Here is a 24,220-nt window from a genome sequence, read left to right as displayed (position 1 = left end):
CGTAACCTATTCGTTTAAACCAAGTCACGCCATCACACCGCGTAATGCGCCGTCAGTCAGCCCGTGTCGTTGCCATGGAAACGGCCGGGAGCAGCCCACGAACAAATTCGCACCCCAATTAGTGTCCTGATCGAGTGTCCCGAGCTGGGGTCTGGCCCTCGGGACGCTATCGCTTGCCAAAGATGTTTATGCTCTAGATGATTTTATGTGCCGTGTGGTTCCCGGCACCAATACAAAAAAGAATGGGACCACTCCATCTCTTTCCCATGGATGTCGTAAAAGGCGACTAAGGGATAGGCTTACATACTTGAGATTCTTTTTTAGGCGATGGGCTAGCAACCTGTCACTATTTGAATCCCACTTGTTTGTCACTCTTTCACGCAAAAACTACTCGATGTATTTTAATCAAATTTAATACACGGATAAAATATGATCTGGCATTACAAATAGGAAATCTTGTATCCCGAAATTCGAAAGCGCAGCTAGCCAATTTAATAACATTTTAAACAGAATTTCGAAAAACAAACAGATTTCACATCTTCATACCTTACGGCATACACAGAGCCAACAGTTTGGAAAACAAAGTTTTTCAGTGAAGTTTGCTTCATTGATAAGTACCTACGCTGAGATTGTGTCAAATGACTATATGTTTGTTTATATGTGTCTTACATATACATAAATATATAATATTATATACAGGCATTGAGTTAAGGAATAAGCACTTTCAGTCACATAGGAACTATAAACAAACAAGTATACGATGCGACTTCTGTCTTACTTCCGTTACCTAAAGAGACTTGGATCAAGGTTGCTAGTATAAAGCAGGTTATCTGACTTAAGATTTCTCTTGCCTTAAGTCACACTGGATTATATTTCAAACTAATATCTTAACTTCGAAAAGAATAATTGATTCATAGCCGCAGTGGGATTTGAATAGAACCTTGAAACATGTACCAGTTGAAAGATGTTCCCATAGATAAATTGTATACATACATAAATATAATCACGTCTTTATCCGTTACGGTATAGGCAGTACCGACAGACTTGTAAAGAATAGGTCACATTCATCTGTATGGCTTAATGATAGAATTGAGATTTAAGTAGTGACAGGACAAATTGCAATCACACCAAATGTAGACGTAGTGACAATATCAAATTTTTCTTTTAAGTTCACTTTTAGGCGCCTATTGCAAAAATAGCGCTAAGTCTAATAACTTATTCACTAAACCTTAGATTGTAGGTTTCTTCCATTTTATTTATTTCTCTGGTTTTACCATTGCCACGGGTGTTTCTATCGCCGCAGTCCCGTTTAATTCCATTTCCCAATCCCACCTTTTCTTTATTGGGCTGTCTCCGCGCCGAATTAGAAACTAGGATCTACGATTTGTTGGACCCGGGCACCTGAATTACCTTAATAATGTAAGGGAGAGAAAGGGAATCTATTATTTTGGTAACTGTGAAGAAACTTCTTACAAATCTCGTCGGTCTATTTATAGTTGATCGTTAAAAAAATATATTCTTCTGAAACTAAAAGTAGCATACACACATATAACACAAATATCGAGACTGTTGGGTTAGACAGAGCAAATTTAACAAGACTCAAATGCCACCTTTAATTAAAGGGCCTAGTGAAATATTAGACTCTAGATAGTCACTAAAAATAAAATTCAATCAAGCTGAGCGGATCACAAATTTTTCATACTAAATGCAAACCATATTTTTATTTGATCTAACTTTATATAATTTTTCTTCCTCAGTTTCGTTTTTCTTCTTAATATCCAATGATTTAAATCAAAAGCCAAATGTCATTGATCGGTGACCTAATTTATATAAAAATAATATTTCATTCTTAATTTTGAAACTGTTTAAATCATTCAATGGTTAGTCCGATAATAAATTATTTTAAAAGCGTGTCGTATTTTTCATCATAATTAAAATTTGGCATCGTTTAAGAAGTTTTGATTGATGCGTCCTCGTGTCAACGGTTAGTGAATACTATGAACGAAATCGCATTCTTATTTGAAGGAACCATTAAATATATATATTTTTTGTTTTCTCTATAGCGAAGTATTTATTACACTTCTTGAAATATTCCATTCGATTTAATCAGGTTTAATATAAATATGTATGACGAAACTAATTTTATTCATCATACAATTAAAAGATTAAAAATAAAATAAATGTGATTCATTTATCTTACTTTCTGTTGCTAAATACAATACAAAACTATGGCTAAATATAAAATAGAAAACTTGTGCACAAAAATATAAGGTACCAGCACTACTCTATATAATGTTATCGTTTCATTTCGTTGAAGAATAACGTTTTACATAAAACAATAAAGCACAACCCTAGCCACTTTTTAGTGCAGATAATCCCTGGTAGGGATTGCGGGATGCGGGATTGCCGGGGCGGCCGTTATCAAGTTATCAATTTGACGACCCATATGGTCGACCCTATTTTGTATTTGCGACGATAGTAGAAAAGGGTAAAGCAGAAATCACACAGACATAACGTATTTTAACTTACGGGGTAGACTGCGACAATAGTCACAAGTCTCGCCACGTTAAGGGAGATGGCTCAATGATAAATTAACTGGGCAACTTAAAAACAGTTGAAATATTGTGATTAGAAATCAGTAAAAATGCTATTATGTATTAAATAAAATAAAATCGAGTAAGACTGACTGACTGAAAGTAGATCTAGGATTGAGCGTTAAATCCCCCCGGAATGACTGAATCTGCGGTCTCATTTACCAGGAACTCAGAAGTCTGTGCGTGTCGCAGTCCCACCCCCTAATCCACTTTTAATTTTGATTAATGTTGCCCGACGAACGGTAAGCTATGCGCGTGCGAAATACAAAATTAGGCCTTTTTGTTTTTGCTCCCTAGAGATGCTTTTAGGTAGCGACATTTGGTCCGTGTTGCAAATGGATTGCGAAAGAATGTTTTAAAAAGCACAGTGGCTTTTACATAGCTTTCGTATATCAAAGACATTCCGCTTACATGTGTTATCTAGCGAACATCAATAAAACAACTAGAATTTGTTTCTTAAGATTTCGTTTAATTAAGATTTCATTATATGAGTCCGACCGATAGGTTCATCAAAGCCCTGTGTGTTGTTCGTTTTCCAGTCCTACTACAAAAAAAAAATCACAGTTATTTTCAAAAGCAATTTTTCCAATCAATATAAATTCTAAATGCAAATTCTTACTTAACTCTCGTTTGTCTTTTTCAGGTAAGATTAATTGCACAACTAGCAGTGGAATAGTTTTTCACTCAAGAAAACAGACATTTCAAATAAACTAGGAGCAAGAAAACCGTATCGGAGCACAGTTTGTAAGTACTAGGCGCATATAGATCTATAGCAGTAAGTTAGCGACAGGCGGGGCGGACGCGGCGCGGCTTCCGGGCGCGCTTCCTTCCGGAAATAGGGCCCGTTCCGGGGCGCCCGGCGTCTAATGGCGCGTGCCTCTCTTAATATCATGCCACCCTGGTACCCGTGCTCGTTAGCCCCAACTTACTCCGGTGACGATTTTACTCCCTCGGGCCTTTTTGGATGTACGAAATTGTTTTCCTTTTTCCGAAGAAATGTACAAAAGTGGTACCTTGAAGTTCTTGTCCATTTGTTTTTATTCTTGTTGTCAATTTATCTTTGATGTGGGGGATGGAGGACAAAGAACATACATTTATGACAAAATACTATGACATGACGTTAGCATTTAGCAATGCAAATCAGGCCAGGCACGTTTGGCTTGAAAACATTGTCTTATCTGCAATCTAATCTTATACGTTTTCCAGTAATTGTGATGTTAATTTTTGCATTGTCAGACGTGCACGAGTGTGATGCACTTTGTGTATACCGCTGCGACCGTTCGAGTCTGGCAACCATATCATTCATATAATTAAATATAGAGCAATTATTATCTATAATGTGTATAATGACGATAAAAAAAGCCGTTTTCAATCACGTTGGAGCCGCGGTTCCCCAGATAGGACACCTAGTCTGGCGAAAGATCTTCCCTTTTTCAACGGTTGAGACTGTTACATATATACGGTAATTAAATTTACTGGAATTACAGTCTAGATCGAAATTTAATTCGAATTTCGATTATTAAAAAAGTCTCTTAATTCAAAATCCATTCAGACTTTAACAAGTCTTCAGCACTTCAACATAGTCTATAAAATATAGTTAGCCATAGTTGTTGGACGGCCGACAAAAGACGTGTTCGTCCACAACGGGTCTTCGGGTTGAGTCGTCCAACGAACTTCGCCTCCCGCCCGCTGCGTTCGGCGGCGATGTATATTATACCGCAATTCACGCAGATGATTTTGATACTTGTTATTTTATTTTGGCTTTAGTTAAAGTTTTCTAGTCGACAACTTACTTAGATTACCTTTAAGAACCTTAGATAACCTTTTATTTGCTGTGTGTCATATTTTTTTAAAGTTTTAAGTATTATACGAGTATGACTATCCTTTGTTCACTTTGTCGAAAAATAGAAAAATTCATTTGAAAATAACAGTTTGCTACAAGTATAGAATGTCAGTAAACGATTTCATTGTAAATATCCACACTAATCCACTCACGCCCCCTTGGTGTCATTTACATTACATTTACACAGCTACACGATTGTGAATTGACATATCTTATGCGACGCCATTTCGCTGAATGTTCTAGGACCAGAGATGAGAGAAATGCAAAGATATTTCATAGGTTGTGAAACTTGTTGTTAATCAAAAGATTATAAGATAAATTTTTCGGTAATGAGATGTTTAAAATTGTCAAAATGTGATTCGTTTTTTCCACCAATCTCAACAACGTTACTTCTAAGAATTTGTCCACTTTCGTCACAGCATTTAAGTTTTATAATATATAAAATCACGCTTCTATGACACAGAGTTGCAGATCAATTTATATAAACCATACTTTTAATATAACGTTATTAATTCAGTTCATTGTTCTGTTCGAGTTGCAGTAAAATACGATTCCAAATATATTTGAAGTTTAAAACTTTTAAAACGTCACCAAAATTTGCCGCATCTTCTTCATCCCGTTACCTCGGGCACATAATGAGGGTGACAGGCGTGGGAGGAACCGGGCCCCGGGCTCTTTGACAAGACGGGAGGAGGCTCGTTTGTATTGCCAGTTTTAAGGGCGCGACATGCTCTGCTGCGTGTACTGTAAAGGAAGTGCCGAGTGGGAAGTGAAATAGACGGGTTATGAACGTGTGAATGAAATGGGTTTTTTAAATGTTCGATAGAGTTTTTATATTATTATGTTTTATTTGGAAATCTATATTTTAAAGTTTAGACAGATGTATGTATGACATTTGTGACTTTAGAAACCAAAAGTTTCTTTTTGTATTAACTTTGGTCAATTAATAACTCTTACATGATGTGACTGTTATAGACGGACAGGTAGAGACTACGTAACTATGAATCATCATAAATACCAGTTCTTATATGATATCCTAATACATGCGGTTATCTTTACTGATACAAAATGCAATAAGAATTAAATTTCATACTTTATAAGTGTACTTATATGTAAAATTTTAGGATCTAGGAATATTTTTATTTAAATTATCTCTCCTTTAGAAATTACGTATATATTGTGATCAAGTTTTATTAAGTGTAGGTTCTTTTAGAGAATTTAACCAAACGTCTAAATACCTACAGAATATAGGGTAAATTAATAATTTACAACTCGGCTGGCCTGTTCAAAGTGAAGTTGAACCCATAAGCGGTCTGTCTGATACGTAATGCTGTGGAATCAGGGTAATTGATTAGAACCCGAAATGTATTCGGTGAGACGGTGTCTCCTGTATTATTTAATGGAATACTTTAATTATTAAACAAGCTACTGTAGTTTACGCTTCGTATTTTAGTTCCGATACCCGGTGACTGTTATCATTACATAATAGTCTTAAATGTAGGCTGAAAGCCTTGGGATTTTAGGCGATGGCCTAGCAACCTGTCACTAATTGGATTTCAATTTTATCATTTATATTAGGCCATACAACTGAGCATAGCCTTTCAATCTTTGCGAGACTGTTGGCTCTGTACCACTTGGTAGATGGAAATGTGTATGTTTAAATATGCACCTAAGCAGTCTCTGTTTAGCCTCGAGATTTTACGTCTTTTCCAAGTTTTATAATAATTAGTCCAGCTTCAACAGTTTAATAGAAAAGTGTAGCAGATATAACAGACTTCCGACTAATAATATTAAAATTGTCCTGGTCTTGGTCATATGTCTAGTATCTAACTTTAGGGTTATCGTCAGCTCTGTGAGCTTTTATTTGTTATTAAAAACCCTTAACAACTGGACCACGGTTACAATCCTATAATTTTCTCATGGCATGTTGACGGTACAAAGTGCAGTAAGTAAATCAACCCTTAGTTACTTCTTACCTCCTTTGTACAGATGTCAGAACTCAGATGGTTGCGTCAGTGCACTCGAGTCGTTCAGCTCGTTCCATCAACTTTTTATTTCCGTCAATGAAGCATGTACTTTATTCAATTGTGATAAGGTGCAGAACGGATGCAACGGATGGAACATACGCGTCGACCACTTGTCTGTTTCGAGGCCAAGAGGCAGATAAGTATCATAATACATATTTACATTTGGTCAGAATCCAAGTAATTTAATATTATTTTATGTTTGACCTGGTAGTGGAGGAAAACACATATTGTGTGCCAGCTGCTTCTCTTTCCGTGCAGAGTAAAAATCAATCAAAGGCGAGGCTTATAAACTTGGGATTATTATTTTAGGCGATGGGCTACCAACCTGTCACTATTTGAATCTCAATTCTACAAGTATTATCATAAACGAATGCATAGAACGGAGTTGGCGTTATATGAAACATTTTGAGTCGCACCTACAATCAAACTAGAAGTATAGGTATTATTTTTACTTCCGATATCTTTCAACTAAATGAACAACATTGAAATCATTAGAATCATGTTGTTAATTTTCAATGTCAGTCGGAAATGAACAAGATAAAGTAGGTCTTGTATTGTAACATTACTTAACACTTCATTTCAAGTAGACTGATCGCCACTAAATGGTTCGAGAAAAGTATATTTTCTTGCTGTTAAGGGTTTGCACTATTCAAAAGATGATATTGATGAGATGAAGGGAAGGAGGGTTTTACTCAGCAGTGGGTCATGAAAGGAGAAATAAGATAATAATCTGAATTGAAAAACGGTGAAATTATTATTAAAGTTTAAGCTTAAACTTGAAGAGAAATCACTAGTAAAGTTGAGAATTTTAGAATTGTTTCGTATAGTTGTTCATTATGCAGGTGCTTTTAATCGAGCCTTAAATCATTTAAGGATTTCAAGTACACGTTGCGTCAGAGTACAAAATCTTATTTAGCTTAAATCATCTTTGTCAAATTTCGTAAAGATTTTTTATATTTTTTTCTTTAAACAAAATTATCGCCTTTATTTATAAGTATTATTTATTATTGATAAATAAACTGAAATCCTAGCAGAACATTAAAAATATCCTTACCCTTGCTAAACATGAAATAAAAGAATGAAGACGACAGCCCTGCCCGCTCTCGAGTTATGTATTTGCCCAGCCCACACAATGCAGGCCTCTGTCGTCACCGTTTATCGCGGGGAAGCTAAAACGAGTCAACATTACGAAAGGTCTTTCCTTTCCTCTTTGAAGGCTCAAGTATGGCAATTGAAAAGTCTACTTGTCTCATACGAGTACACGTAGAAACATTGATATTTGCGGCGTGCATATTTATCAGGAAGAGAAAAATAATTTTAGATAATGCTTTTAGCATAAAGTCCGCCAATTGTGCTATACATTTGTATTTTGTGCAGTGAAGTTTAAATAAATAAATAAATTTTCATAACTTTATTTGCTTTTCCCTTGATTTACTTTTACTTTTATAATCTGCAAGGGAGTGAAAGCACCTGATAGCATTTTTCTACACTTCCTGATCAGCATGGAAGCAAGGACGGCAGATGATAAAATAATTCTCTTGTGCCCGGTTCCTATGTCTTCATATCAGAGAAATATTTTTTCTATGACCACCAATTCAGTTGGTTTTCTTATTAAGTTTAGGGCGAAGTGCAAATTTTTAGTCAGCGATAGCAACAAAATATATAAACCAGTATTAATTCCACATCAATCTCCCAGTTTGATTCGATTTGCATTACAAATGCAACCGGGGTCACTCGGGTTATCGTATCGCGCGACCGGGCGGCCTACATGAGACGCTCACGGATAAATGGCCCGCCACGGCTGGCGGATGTTTGAGCCGCGTGCATGGCGTTCCAATTTTGAATTTTACTTTTTGTTGCAATCTGGCTGGAAAATGTCGTTTTGTGCACATAAAATAAAATGTATATACTTAAAAGCGCACCCAAGAGCTATATTATAATATATTCGTTTATTTCATTGAGAAGGAGACTTAACTAAATTGTTTCTATTTATTATTATGCAAATTGATTGTTTTTATCATTCTACCTATTTTCTTTGTAATTCTGATATTGTACAAAAACGAGTTACTTACTGTTAGTAAGTTTTTATGTAAGTAACTTACATTGGGCCTAAAAAAACTGTCGAATTTTCTTGAATTGCTTCAAGAGAGAACATAAATATATTTTTTTTAATTCCCATAGCTGCATTGCCCCGGGGAAAAGTGATCATTTGTTAATTCGCACATCAATGACTGTGCGTGGTATGCGCCGACGGGAACGCGCCGGCCGCCGCCAGCAAAGCCCGCACCTCGACAGGCATCATCCAGTTTTGAGCGGCGTATACACTATGCGTTTTAAATTACATAGTTTGTTTTATGCAAAAAAAATTACTATATGTACTAGTTAAATCACGCTTATTTTTTTTATAACTTAAATTTTATTAACCTGTAATCTGAAATGATACTATTTTAGCAAATATTGGCGTGTAACATTTATATTTTTAAAGTATTTAGTAAATGGAGATAGATAAACATTTTATTGTACCATATAAGTAAAACATACAAAATAGCAAAAAAGGGACAGAGATGTTACAAAGGCGGACTTATCTTTTATGCAATATTTTCCAGTCTAGAAAGGTTGTTTGAGAGATTTTTTTACTCCTAACTAATATATTTTTTGTCTATTAAAATGAAGAAACACTCAGTAGCAGTAACAGTATGTCAGCAGGACTACAAGCTTTGCAAAAAATTCGCGAGTCGCGCGCGATCTATGTCCAAATGTCTGTCCGAGGGCGGCAGGTCCCTTGTCGGCAGGTCGGCACGCACACTCGCCCGCCGCCGGCCACAAATCTTCCGTTTCACTCGAGCCCAGCCTCCGAGCAGTGAGAAGGAAACAGCACGCTCCAAAGCACGCGACTGCGTGATGTCGGCTACTCCCGAAATAGGCTGCCCCCCGCGCGGGGTGCCGGCCCATCGACGTACGTGCTTTTAGTATGCTGCGCGCATGCGAACCGCCCGCACCCTCTGCGCTCCTAGTACATACGGACGAAATCACGCGAATTATACAACTAAAATCCCAAAGTATTCGGTGCTAAATAGCATGCTGTGAAACAAAATGGTCGCCATACTCGCCAATCCCAAATGGAGCGAGGACCTAACTATTCAAATGATCATCGAGTACGAAAAACGCGAATACTTGTGGAACCCTGTGTCCGAGCATTACAAGAATAAGAAGATTAGGGAGCAGGGCTACGTCGAGATTATTAATTCGTTAAATCTAGTCGATGTCACTGTTAAAGAATTGAAAAACAAGATAAAAAATATACGGTCGTCGTACAGCGTGGAGCTGAAGAAGATTCGCGCGGCTAGGAAGGCTGGCGCGCATGCGTACAAGCCTAGCGTCACGTGGTTCGAGCACGCAGACAGGTTTCTACGGGCGATCGTCACACCGAGCTCCGTAAGACTACTTTTTGTTTACAGTCCTCGCGTTACACATGCGCCGTGATTGGAATAAATTTATGTTTATCGCCCACAGGTCGACACGAGTTTACTGGAGATTCCGGCTAGCGATGACAGCGATGCAGTGCAAGATTTGAGCGAGCGTAAATCACCGGAGAAGAAAAGTCCTAGAAAACGTCGAAGTTCCACACGTTCTTCGACTCCCTACGTATTGAACACTCCGTCCCCTCGTCCCAGTACTCCATTTGGCCTCAACCAGTCCACCACACCATTCGGTATTCTCCCAACATCAACTTCAGCACCTTTTCTCAATCCTCCAGTCGGCATTGCCACCCCGCTCACTACCTCTTTAGCAACCATTTATCCAATTCCGACGAAACAGAAAAAAAGTAACTTTGACGACCGTAGCAACGGTGACCACAATGATTTGCCCCAAGATCTAAGCCAGCATGCTGATAATGTAAACGAGAATGAATTCGAAATGTTCGGGAAACTGATTGCGAGTCAACTGAGGAAATTGCCTTTGAGTTTGGCTTTGGACACGCAGTTGAAGATACAAACTCTGGTGAATGCGGCGAGAATACAAGCCGTGTATCAACAGTACAGTTACGCTGGACCATCGCAAGAAGCCCTTTCGGTACAAGCGCTTTCAAACGGGATCCTAGCCAGCATGGCGTCACAGAGTAGCTACGCATCCAGAGCTGCTATGGCATTACGTAACGACTCTCCAGAAGATATGAACAGGGATTTGAAAACTGAATATTCTATAGGCTCTGAGGGTGAAGATTAAAATCCTCAAGACAAGACGAAGTACCTCGGATGACTGGGATAATTAGATACGATTGCTCATAATGTATACCGATTACCTACTACTTAGATAGATGACTTCGTGTCGATATATGGTGTTTTAGATGAATATTGTAGTAGATATTTAGAATAACAAAGTATGAATCAGTACAAATACAAGAGAACTTTGTCTTGCTCAGATAAGAATTCGATGTGATTTCAAAATTGAAACTAGTCATGTTTGGTGTTTTATCGTAGATCTCGGTGTTTTTGGCTGTGTTAGTTATTTATTTTATGAAAGAAAAAGACATATCTTTCTATTCGCGGGCGTTTAAAAGAACGGATTTAATAGTATTGCCACTTATATGTTTCGGCATTGTTTTAGTAGTAAACGCTGAATGTCCTTGAACTTTAAAGATTTTTATAATTTGTTTATCGGACTGGTTATTCTAGACTGTTTAAGTTAGATTATTTTTCATCGAATTTGGACAATGTGACCATTTTTTATATTTTTATAGATGACATTTATCAATGAATGTGACTGATAAGATATATCATTCATTTAGTATAGAATTTTGGTTTTTAGTATTATGATAACATTTATACGAGTAGAAAGATGAAGAATCTCTATTAGAAAATTTAACTCACCAACGTGAAATTTGATCACGCTGGGTTTCTCTCAATTTACAAACACAATTTCATGAAAGTAGACACTTACGTGCGTGACAGCATAATAATATAAAGTATATAAATGGCATCTTTCGATTTTCACTTTTGTGTTTGACGCCTAAGGAGATAAAAAAACATGTATCAATGAGTTGTTGATTGTAGATGATATAAAAAGAGTGCATCTTACTATAATAATTTTGACATCATCTCTGGACTTTTGGAGTGAAATCATGATGACTTTTTGATCGATTTCTGAAAAGAGAAAATACTTAGTACTTACAAGTGGGTTGAAATTCTTGAATTATATTGATGAAGAATCAATATATCTATGATTATAGTAACGGTACTTTTATTCTATCTAAATGAATGATCCTTGAACAGAGCTGGTATTGCTATACGTGTGATAGAGTAGTTTGTTGAAATTGTGATTATTTATAGTGTGTATTAATAAATAAAATACCTCAGCAGCGGTTACCTACCACAGATAATAAATGTTTGATATATATTTATCTGTTGTTCTATGTGCCACAATTAGATTGTAAATACGATGTGATTTATTGAAAATAAATATTTTATAAATGTCTGAAATTACTTGAAAAGTTTTATTTATATTGATCTGTTTTCAGCCCAATTTCAATTTCAAGCTAATTACTGAGTAGAATAAAATCACAGTATTTTCTGCAAGCCTTACACCAAACCATTAAAAAAATACATTAATTGCTTTAACTGTATTTTTATTCAGACATTACAGGAAAATGATTTTATTGAATGATTAAAATTTATGTTGATTTGGACTCAAATTTTAAGCATTCGATAACTTAACTTGAAATTCCAAAACAAATTTAGTTCTAAAAGCCCGTCAGGTTTGAATATTTTTGGAGGGACAACAATAAAACCAGTTTCAAATCTTAATCCTGTCGTATCCGATGAGCTTGCATGAAGTGAGTTATGAATGTGGATGGAGCGAAAAAAGTATGCAAGGATCGTGGAAAGTGGAAACATGTAGTCTCTGCCTATTCCTCCGGGAAACAGGTGTGATCAAGTAAGTAAGTAAATGCTTTATTGTTCACTAAACAAACATTACAAATAAAAACAGTGCAATACAAAGGCGGGCTTATCCCTAAGTGGGATCTCTTCCAGCCAACCTTCAATCTGATCACTGTATGTATGTATCCTTTCGAAACTGATGGTAATACTTATAGTTTATTTGACTTAATTAATAATAATATTGATCCGTAATTACTTTGTTCTTCAGACGCGATGTACATTCAGTCAGAAAAGTATCGGGAATGGATTATTTATTTATGGTTCCAAATTCAAATTTTTGTTTTTTTTGTTGTTGTTAGATTCGCACAACTGTTTTCCATTTTGGCGCGGAGTTTGAGTTGCATCTGTTGTTTACATTAAATACAGTGCTATTTTTAGTTATATCATATCTAGTGTGTATTGCTAATTTCATAATGGATAAAAACATCGAACAAAGAGTTTGTCTTAAATTTTGCATTGCCAATGGAATATCGTGTTCGGAGTCACTGAAAATGTTACAGAAGGCTTACGGTGAATCGACTTTATCAAAAACTCGTGCTTATGAGTGGTACAAAGCGTTCAAAAGCGGTCGAGATGTGATGGAAGATTTGCCTCGCTCTGGTAGGCCATCAACGTCTGCAACTGAAGTTAACATCGCAAAAGTGAAGGAAATAGTGACTGAAAATCCTCATTCAACTTTGAGAGAGATAGCCACCGAACTTTCTGTATTTCACGAGTCGATCCGTACCATTTTAACTAATAATTTGGGTATGAAACATGTTGCCGCTCGGCTAGTCCCAAAAGACCTGAATTTTTTTCAAAAACTCAATCGCATGAGAGTCGCTGAGGACATGCTAGAACGAGTCAATTCCGACCCAACATTCATGAAACGCATTGTTACTGGTGACGAGACGTGGGTTTACGAGTTTGACATGCAAACTAGTCAACAAGCTTCGGAGTGGCGCCTTCCAACTGAACCGAAACCGAAAAAACCACGCCAAAGTCGTTCAAAAGTCAAAGTCATGTTGACTGTTTTCTTTGACTATCGCGGTGTTGTGCACTCGGAATTCTTGCCGGAAGGTCAAACGGTAAATAAGGAATATTATTTGAGTGTTATGCGGCGTTTAAGAGAGCAAATCCGACGAAAAAGGCCAGATTTGTGGAAAGAAAATTCTTGGATTTTGCACCATGATAATGCACCTTCGCACAAGGCCATCATTGTGAACGAATTTTTAACCAAACACTCAACAAATACCATCGAGCAACCACCATATTCACCAGATATGGCTCCAGCCGACTTTTTTCTTTTTCCTAAACTTAAATTACCACTTCGTGGCACCCGCTTTCAATCGGTAGAAGACATAAAAGAGAATTCGCGGCGAGAACTGACCTCAATTCCGGAAACAGCGTTTAAAAAATGTTTTGATGATTGGATTATTCGTTGGCGTAAGTGTATCGTTTCTAAAGGAGCATATTTTGAAGGTGATAAAATAAATTTGGATGAATAACAAACAGTTTGTGTATTATTGATCTTTTCCTGCTACTTTCTTGACAGAGTAGAATGTTTGTTAGTTTTATCGTCATTATCAGCTTTTTAATATACATACACATGGTCCTACAGGACGGGTGGGCGGTGACTGGCAGGGTTAATTATTATAGTTATACGAACTACTTACAGCTTTTTTTATCAACCTTGGTATATTTGATGAGTATTTGGATAATATTCTTTTAATATTATTTTACATTTGATGCCATATGGTTCCTGGTACTTTGGAATAGGACCACTCCATACCTTTCCTGAAACGTGGGATTCTTCTTTTATGAGCAGTATAGTTGAAGTAAACAAATAAGAAAATTTTGAATGCGGATGATATTAGTCCTAAACACTGTCACTATTTGAATCTCAATTCCATCATAAAGTCGTCGATATAGACGTGACTATATGAATGTATCAAAGACAATGACTATAACACCATGGAATGGGTATTGAAAGCTATTCTGACTCCAAATGGGTTCAACATTTGATCGACAAAATGGCACGATCTAGAATGCTATGTAACATTTGCATTCATTATTGCTGGGTGTGAGGTGCATTATTATGATTATATATCACGAACACCTTAGAATTCGTATGGATATGTCTCAACTCAACGCAATGTGCAGAATTATTTAGATGGATGAATTCTGGCAGGCCATTAACCCGCTTCGATTATTTCGCGATTCGACGATATAAAAAAGCAAGCCGGGGTAACCTGGACCAGAAAAACTTATGTTAGAGCTAGGTGCAAAGTTATTGGAGAGGCATACGCCCAGCAGTGAGCAAATAAATGCTGAAGAAGAATTGTTCTTTAGAAAAGATATGATTTTATAGGAAAACAAGTCTATGTTTTTTTTGTGATCTTAAAGTGTTTTATTTCAATATCTACTGAAGTACTATAAATTGAAAACTAATTAAAATGAACTTTACCTTATTACAATTTACATCTCATCTAAAAAACAATTAATTATGATAATAAAAAAAACTGTAAAATGTGTAATATAATTTTTATCGATTATAAAAACTGAAATGTGTTTTTACTGATTTGCACCCGTTAAGAACGTTGTCGCCAAACGTGAACGTTGACATTTGTTCTTCAAAAAAACAAAATATTTTCTTACTCACAACAGAATCTAGCGTCCAATCTAACTTTAATATTGAGGTCCCGAGATCCCCCAAGCATTGCCGGGACATTAGTGTACCTTTATTTGACCAACACCTGCCACTTTTAATCTTGCCAGATTCCAAGACATTTCTACACAAAGTAAGATGAAATGTCAACATCTAAAGCTCCATACGGACTCTTTATTAAATTCTTAGTCTGCCTTTTGGTGGAAAGGCGATCTGGTATTTTTTGATGCTTTATTTAATTTTGTCACTATTTAGAGATAGTAAGTTGCAAATGTAACGAAAACATTACATTAATCCGAGTTGCAAATAACCTAATGTAATTTTTAAAATTTTACAATGTCATAAATTTGGAATGTTTAAGAATCCTTCTTTAGAGATTGAAATTTCAGCAAAATCCGTCCCATATTTAGGTTTCACTTGTGCGATCTTACACATTGTAATAATTTAAATTACCGTGGATCCCTACAATTAGCGAGCAATGCCAGAAAAATGCGAGTTAAACATTCTTTATTTGGCGTACACTTATATACATTTTCACAATTGAAAAAAGAACTTTAAATATTGTTAAAAAAAATTATATCGACACAACCCTACGGAGCTTCGTGCGGGACGTGTGAAAGCGGCCGGTCGCGGGGGAGGGGAGGGGGAGACCGGCCTTTAGTGGGACGGCCGGTAGCTAGCCTGACCGCGATGTCCTGTATTGTAGATACGCGAGCGAATCATCTTGATACTTTTAGTTTTATTTTTCTTCCGCGCCAATAGGTACTTTACCTTAACGGCATACTCGACCAATACGGCACTGTGCAGTTTCTGGGAATTGAGAATAGGGCAACTACATCTCTTACTCAAAGATATCGTAAAAATCGACTAAGGGAATAAGCATGTTCATCTAACGCAAGCTTCCATGCTGGTATATCGATCTGTACATAAATCTTTATAAAATTGGCAATCCATAAAATATATATATATATATACATATATATATTTTTCTTTTTTCAATATTAAATCTCATAAATATATAAATCTCCCGTGAACAATGTATTCTCCCGTCCACATTCTATTCTAAGTATAATTTAATATTGTGAAGTTGACGTTGTTGAAGAAAAAGCTGCAGTGCAGTTTGTTACCGCTTCTTCTGCACTGACGCTTTGGAAGCGGCAGTAAACTTAGTTTTTAAGTAATTTATTTGACGTCAACCAAGTTGTTAAACCATACGACAATTATTAAGCGATATAATAGTATCCTATAATAATGAATAAAAAATTTTGAATTTTTTTTGAATTTTTTTTTATAATAGAGAAGAAAATACATAGTGTATGCCAGCTGCTTCCCCTCTCGCACAGATTGGAACATTCAATCAAGAGAAAGCATTGTAAAATTGGGATTGTTCATGTAGGCAATGGGCTAGCTATCTGTCGCTATCTAAACCTCGATTCATATGAATATAAAATTTAAATAAATTCAAAATCTTCATCGACTATTACATAAACCATATTTTTTATAACTATGACTAACGTCTCGCAGTACAGTAGTGAATTAAACCCTAATATTAGACTCCCCAATATTTTGAGCATCAGCCTCAACCCAACCTTATCCGTTATCTTTATCAATGATAGCTCAAAAATGTTAAAACTCCTGTCATTACTAGCTGCACAAAACACGTACTTTACTAGTTAACAACGCCGCCGCGCCTCTTTATTATAATTGTCGATGCGCGGTCGGCGGTCGCGATAAGGGATTACGCCAACTCGTCGTCCGCCCCGTTCAACCCCCGGCTGGGTGCACCATCACAGACGGTATTCTCGGGACTTTATTCGTGTAGGGTGAGAATTGCATCACTACATAGTATAAAACAAAGTCGCTATTTTAGTCTGTTTGTCTGTATGCTTAAATCTTTAAAATTACGCAACGGATTTTCATGCGGTTTTTTGTAACAGGAAGAGTGATTCAAGAGGAAGGTTTTTATGTATAATAACATTTATAATTTTGCACCCGTGCGAAGCCGGGGCGGGTCGCTAGTTGTTTATAACTTTAAAACTTAAAAGTCGCGGTGCCGTGTGGTTCCCGGAACCAATACAAAAAAGGATTGGACCACTCCATCTCTTTCCCATGGATGTCGTAAAAGGCGACTAAGGGATAGGCAATTGCAAACTTGAGAATCTTTTTTAGACGATGGGCTAGCAACCTGTCACTATTTGAATCTCAATTCTATCATTAAGCCAAATAGCTGAACGTGGCCATTCAGTCTTTTCAAGACTCTGTCTACCCCGCAAGGGACATAGACGTGACCATATGTATGTATGTTTGTATGTATAACTTTTAAATTGTGTGTCAAAATTTAATGGAGATCGATCTCATGAAAAAATCCCTGTATTAATAATATTATTTTGATTGTTGGCATATCGTTAAAAACATGTAATACAATCTTAATTTGGTTGTTATCGCTGTGATTGTGTAAAAATGTAGCAAGATTATAAACTGCGCCATAGCTTCTGTTACGTCGTCATCAATTTTTCAGTCATAACGTCGGTCAAGTTGGATCATGTATTTTTCTTTGTCCCCCTAAGATTGAACATCCTTTCTTAACTTACCCTCCTCGGGCTTCACCCCTGCTGTGTCGGCTGCCGGCATTTTTCCCGCACTAGCACTTTGATAGGGACGAAATGTATATTGAATACACGAGTTATAAAGTGGCAAGTTGATTATGGACAGTATTCAGGTTTATTATATTTATGAAATATTTTACTGAGCGCGTTGAAATTTTTTAATTCCATTTATATCTAAAAATTCATGTTTCTTTGTATTGTTGATGAGGTAGTAATGAAACGATATTACAATATGACCAGAGCAACGCGAAATTTTAATAAAAATGAGTTTTTATTGCATTTTTATTGGTACCTATAACGAATTGCTCTAGATCTTCCATATGGCATAAACCAAGTTAAGATATCATAAGAAAACGATACATTTTAAATCAATTAACCACGAAGAATATTTTAATGCAGAAAGTACTTAGTTTCTAAAAACAAAATAAGTATTTATTATTAAAATTTTTGCTACCGCAATTTCCAACTTAACCTTAGTTGTATAATTTTCTTTAATTCATGCCTCTGATGAGATTTTTCGGCTTAAGCTTTAAAGATTATGCAGGAAGGATGCTAAGGCGAGTAAAGTAATGATGTCATATCTTTTATTTGATACTAAGAAGAGTTTCATATTCTCTTTATTCGTCGTATCTGAATGTTTGAATCTTTATTATTCAATCACGCTTTATGCCTAATTCGAATAGATGGTGGATGGAAAGCTGGTTAATTTCTTCTCACACAATTTTAATTCAAGATATTCCAACCGTCTACAAATATTTCAATTTTGACTAATCGAAAATCAACTGATTGGTAAAGAACGTTACGTGTTAATGATAAGTTTTCAGATGTATTTATTTATATTTTGTAAAATTTGGTGTCACTATCTAGCGGTGACATGACCTAATGAACTTCAGTTTAATGTCTAAAATATATCCTTTTAGTAGATTTATATAGCACTTTTGAACAGTCCGACATACATTTCTAGATACTTTGATTTGACAGATCCCAAGCATGTGAATTCAGGCCAGCAGCTAGTACACCAATAAAGTAGTGATTCCTCATCAACCACACAGACGATAAAGCCATAACGAAACAAAGCGCGGCGACGGCGCCCGACAGAAACCAGTCCGGGCAAATTAAATATGTAGGAGGCGAGCTCGCACCCACGCCGGCAGGGCTGCCACCATACACATGATTTTATATTGCTGAGCCTGAGGTTCACCAATAACCAGGTCCCAGTAAAGTCAGATTCAACGAAGCGTTTGATAAAACCAAAATTGGATCTTAGTTGGTGGAAATGCATAATCCTCTTACAAATTCAGTGATAGTTTGTTATAGAATATATCAACGAAATAGAAATATCTGTAAAAGTAATTTTTCTATTGGTCAACAATAGTATTGAAGAGTAGTGTTATTGAAAACGAAAATATAGTTGTAGACAGAATTTATCTGGTAATTAGTTAAGAATAAAAAAAGATAAAATATCTTTTAAGTTTGTTTAGGCATTAAAATACTTTTAATGCTTTTCAAGACATAAACTATGAAAGTGGTGGTAAATGTAATTGCGAGGTCGACGCGACTTTATGTATTTTTATTTTACCATCACTTAACAACTGTTACTTGTACAAATGTCAGGGATAAATAAATCAAAAATTAATATAAATTAGTTTTAAAAATATTTAAGTTTAGTTGTAATCATTGAAAATAATAAAAAAACAATCATTTGCGGCCCTATTCAGCAAGCGAGTGGAGCGCGCCGTCATTAGAGCCAGCGTCAGAGCCGCCCGCCGCGCGGCCCAGACATTTTTTATGCAATCCGCAAGTCGGCTTTTTTTTTCAACACGCTATAGAGCTTCGTCCACTATAACTAAGTTTCAACGGTTAGTTCACACGAATTTATTTCTGAGCTTATGATCTTTATGAGCTTAAAGAGTACCTTTATTGAATACGGAAGGCGTTTATGTTTTACAGGCAAGCACACTACCGCTGCGCCACAGGGGCCGACATAATTGATTAATTAACAAATTATTTAACAAACATACCTATTTATTAAATAATTTGACATATTAACCAGAAAAATCACATAGATAGCCCTAGCTAGCCTGAAATTAAGTTAATATTAAACATTTGAAACAAAGCCTGCATACGGCCTACAAGTTTTTATTACACACCTATCGTGTCACGACGACAAAGTTGGACGTGAGGTGTATAATTAACTTGCTTATAAAAAAACCGTGGCGTTTCATTGCACATTGTTATTATTATTGCCTTTGAGGTTTTACTGACTTTGTCATGATTGAATCATGATTTTGAAGTAGCGAATGTTTTAATTCTTCAGAATATTTTTTTCTAAAGCAATACCTTCAATTGTATCTATCGCTAAGTTAATTTTCATTCATTCTTTTGACTATTTAAACATGATGGATATTATGTAGTGTGCCGTGTGGTTCCCGGCACCAACGAAAAAAAAGAATAGGACCACTCCATCTCTTTCCCATGGATGTCGTAAAAGGCGACTAAGGGATAGGCTTACAAAATTGGGATTCTTTTTTTAGGCGATGGGCTAGCAACCTGTCACTATTTGAATCTCAATTCTATCATAAAGCCAAATAGCTGAACGTGGCCATTCAGTCTTTTCAAGACTGTTGGCTCTGTCTACCCCGCAAGGGATATAGACGTGACAATATGTATGTATGTATGTATGTATGGATATTATGTTTTTAATATTGAATCTATTAAATACCAACCAATTTTCGACTTTCTAACATTACATACACCAGAAATTATAATATTGGATACTGAACTAATATTTGACATTCAAGAGCACGGACTGTTGATGATGATGAGTCTTAATAATACCTCCATGTGACTGCAACAAATCCCACCATTACAAGCTACTACTTTATTAATGGGTTCGACCATTAGCGCTTCAGTAGGCGATGATAATGCTTTTATTAACGACCTTTTTGTATAATCAGCTCTCAGAGCATTCTTACAATACGAAATCTACTCTTTATCTTGAAATGATACATTTGTGAATAGTGTTTTCACAATTATTATATATTTAATTTATATAAATAGGTGCTTTTTAAAGGAACTTCATAAAAAAGGTATTTTCAAAGAAAATAGCGAGGGTAACAATTCATTCAGCCCAAAAGTGTGCGATGAGGATTATATGTATATATTTGACATTTTCCAATAATCAGTCTTCTATTCACACAAGTATAAGTAGGTATATTATATTGCTGTGATGCTAAATAGTGTCTCAAACTGAATTTATAATGAAAAATGGTTGTAAACATAAAACTACTGCGCTACAAAAATATTATTTCCAAGCTATATTGCCCGTGCCACGCTCGTCACCTTCAACCGTATTTCGATACCTTAAAAAACGAACTTAACAACCCGAGTTCGAGTGGCCTCAAAAATAATAATACAAGAATATCCCACACCTCGCGTAGAAGCCGTGTCGGTGGGCGCGGCCGGCCCACAGGCGCTTTCAATAGGGTTACCACGTTAATAATAGGTACCATAGCTTAATTTTTATTTTTACCATACTTATTCATCAAAATTTAACTGGATCTGGCATCGAAAGCATTTTAGATTCAAGATTAAATAGACTATTAAAAATAAAACTATTAAAAGTAACAAAAATTGTTATTTAACTATTTCGTAAAAGAAAATGTGTAATACGAGTAAAGAAGATTATAAAGCTGTGGCGAATTCAAGCAAGATTGTTTTTTTAAACCCTTATAAAAATATTATCATCAAAACCCAAACGAAATCAATTCTAATTTCGATCGACAAAATATCTTCACAGTAAATTATACTGATTCAATTCACTTAATAAAAATAAAAGCTAAATTCCCACCTGTCAACCCTAGTGGGTGCGACTGCCGGGCGGCGCGGCCGTCGTCATAGCCGTATACAAGCACTGGGGCGCCTGACTGTAATGCCACAGCCTACAACTGTATAAGTGCTACATAACAGCTACCTACAGCTATAACAGCTACGTGCCAGTTAGAGAGGTATATATTCTGCGGTGTCAGCAAGCGCGATGCGTTGGGTGTTATTATTACACGACATTTGATGCTCGTCTCATTTTGGAGTTATGTTTGAGTGAGGGTGAGATTATTTCTGTTGATATTGGGAAGTGGTTGGTGTAATGTAAATTGTACGATATGAATAAAAGCTTAAATTAGAACGATCCTTCTAATTAGATATGGTCTATGTACGTACATATATCACTGTAGGAAAGCTATGTACTTATGTTGTTTACTTAAAAATCTTATCTGTTTGAGTATAATTTATAGAGTCTACAGAGTATATTTAACTTCTAATATTGGAGGTAGGTACCTATTCTGTATAATTTTATTACTTAACCTTTTTTTGATATTCCCTGTAGAGAATCATGAATATGAATTAAGTGAAAGAAGTATGCAGAGAAAGAAAACTAGAAAGTTGTAGTTTCAGTCTACTCAATAATGAAGGTATTTCTAATATGGCTTCCGTTATTATTTTGTACACAAAAGTATACACAGCGTTTATTACACGCTACAGAAATGGCTATTAACCTACCACGCATCAATGAGCAAAATATCAAAGCTACACACACCCACCATAACTCTTACACGGAGCGTAACTAAGGACTCATAAATCAAAGTACCAAGACGCGCCAGCCGGCGTACACGGCAGCCCATTAAATAGGGTCGGTGACAAGGTGACGCGCTCGCCGCGGGGGCGCGATAACGCGGCCCGTATCCTGTCGTGATGCTCGCCCGCCCGCCGCCGCCGCCGCTTGCCTCGTTCAATATTTGAGTATCCATACGTGTTCTGTCTGCCTGGTACTTTCGGTGGATTATCCGCACGGCTCGCTACACATTTTTTATAGTTTTGTATATAAAACAAAAGAGTTCTTTTTCAGTAAACACGGGACATTGTGAATGAAATGAAATCTCTTTATAATAAATTATTGATGGTTGAACCTTTTACAATGCTCTCTTCTTTACTATATTTATGTTTAAGTTACACCCTCAGTATCCTTATTTTTTGGAGAACGATTTATAATGTCCACTTAGTCGAATCGAATTTTTACAAAGTTAACCGCTTTTGAGACCTTTTGATGGATGACTCGAGCACATTAGACAAGATATTTTAGATCTACCCCTTCTACCTGGCTCTTGGGCTCAGTGGCTAAATAAATGGTTCCCATAATTAGTACACAGGGACAAGTTAATTGCTTTTTTTATTAGTAGATAAATATTAGTAATGTGAACGTTCCTTATTCCAATTTTTATACGTTTAAATATAAATGATAAACAGAATCAATCAACTTTAAAGACATTCTTTGAAAATATTACATGTAAATCGTACTTAAAGTTCGCAAAATATAATAATAAGTACCAAAATGAGTTGGGTCGCGCTATATGAAGCACGCGACGAACTACGAACGGGCCGCGCCGACAGATCCCGTGTCACGCCCGCCCCGCCACCCGCACCGCGCTCCTTTAGCTCATTGGCCGTATAAGGCAAACATTGGTCACAATTACCGTTCGTCCAATGTTGGCCAACATTTTCTACACAAATATCACTTGTACTACGAAGCATTTCAAACAGAACATCCTTCCTATGTCCTTCTCTGTATTCCGCACTATCTATACAAACTTTCATGGAGATCGGTTCAGTAGTTTTACTTTAAAAGACGGGACAAACAAACACTTTCACATTTCTGCTGATAAAGTTTGAGGACGGCAGATTTACAAGTATGGTTACCAGTACTTATCCAAATTTCTATTGGACCACAAAGACACTCTTCGAATGCAAAAAAAATAATTTCGAATTGGTTTATAATTATCTGATATTTGAGGCCGCCCGCGACTTCGTCCGCATGGAAACCCTATCAATCCTGCAGGAACTCCGGGTAAGTAAAAAAAGTAGCCTATTTGTTATTCTGAGTCTTCAGCTACCTACATACCAAATTTCATCGTAATCGGTATATTCAGTAGTTTTTGCGTGAAAGAGTAAGAAACATCCATACTGACATACTCGCAAACTTTGGCATTTATAATATTAGTAGCATATGCCGTAACATACATAAAAAAACCGGCCAAGTATCCCGTATCATCATCACATTTTTTACTTACATATTTATTTTTTATCTCCACGTTTCTACCTGTTTATTAAATCGACCAAAAAATTGCTTAAAAATTTATTTTGTTGTATGGGGAGCCCCCTTTAATTATTTTATTGTTATTTAATTATTTATTTTGAAATGTATACAAGTAAATATTATGTGAAAATTTTGAGCGTCTACCTGTTACCGTTATTATTATTGAGGAAAAATATGGAAAAAACACATTTATTTGATTGGGGGCTCTTAGTATCTTATATTTAATTGTTTATTTTGTATTCTATCCTATTAAACAAACAATATTTGTATATGTCACCGGAAAATAAGAACCGCAAATTTATAAATTTCATAGGAATTTCACCTTATAAACTCTCGTAAGATATTAAACGAGCAATGAATTTGTAATACGAGTATATATAATCAATTTGAGATAACTTCTGTTATTTCATGTTATC

The 24,220-nt window shown here is 36.1% G+C and overlaps 2 protein-coding genes across 2 annotated transcripts in view; both read left to right on the top strand.

Annotated features, from left to right (window-relative positions):
• LOC106135976 (nucleolar protein 4) overlaps window positions 1-24,220 on the top strand; it is a 134,654-nt gene that overhangs the window by 12,812 nt on the left and 97,622 nt on the right. The window lies entirely within an intron of this gene.
• LOC106135978 (uncharacterized) lies at window positions 9,490-11,896 on the top strand. The gene is made up of 2 exons (XM_013336404.2): window positions 9,490-9,899; window positions 9,978-11,896. The coding sequence occupies exons 1-2, from the start codon at window positions 9,558-9,560 to the stop codon at window positions 10,689-10,691; spliced, it is 1,056 nt and encodes a 351-aa protein (XP_013191858.1). The 5' UTR covers window positions 9,490-9,557; the 3' UTR covers window positions 10,692-11,896.

Source organism: Amyelois transitella, chromosome 24, assembly GCF_032362555.1.
Source record: "Amyelois transitella isolate CPQ chromosome 24, ilAmyTran1.1, whole genome shotgun sequence".
NCBI lineage: Eukaryota > Metazoa > Arthropoda > Insecta > Lepidoptera > Pyralidae > Amyelois > Amyelois transitella.
The sequence above is the reverse complement of the archived record's forward strand: the minus strand, read 5'-3'. Positions and strand labels throughout refer to the sequence as shown.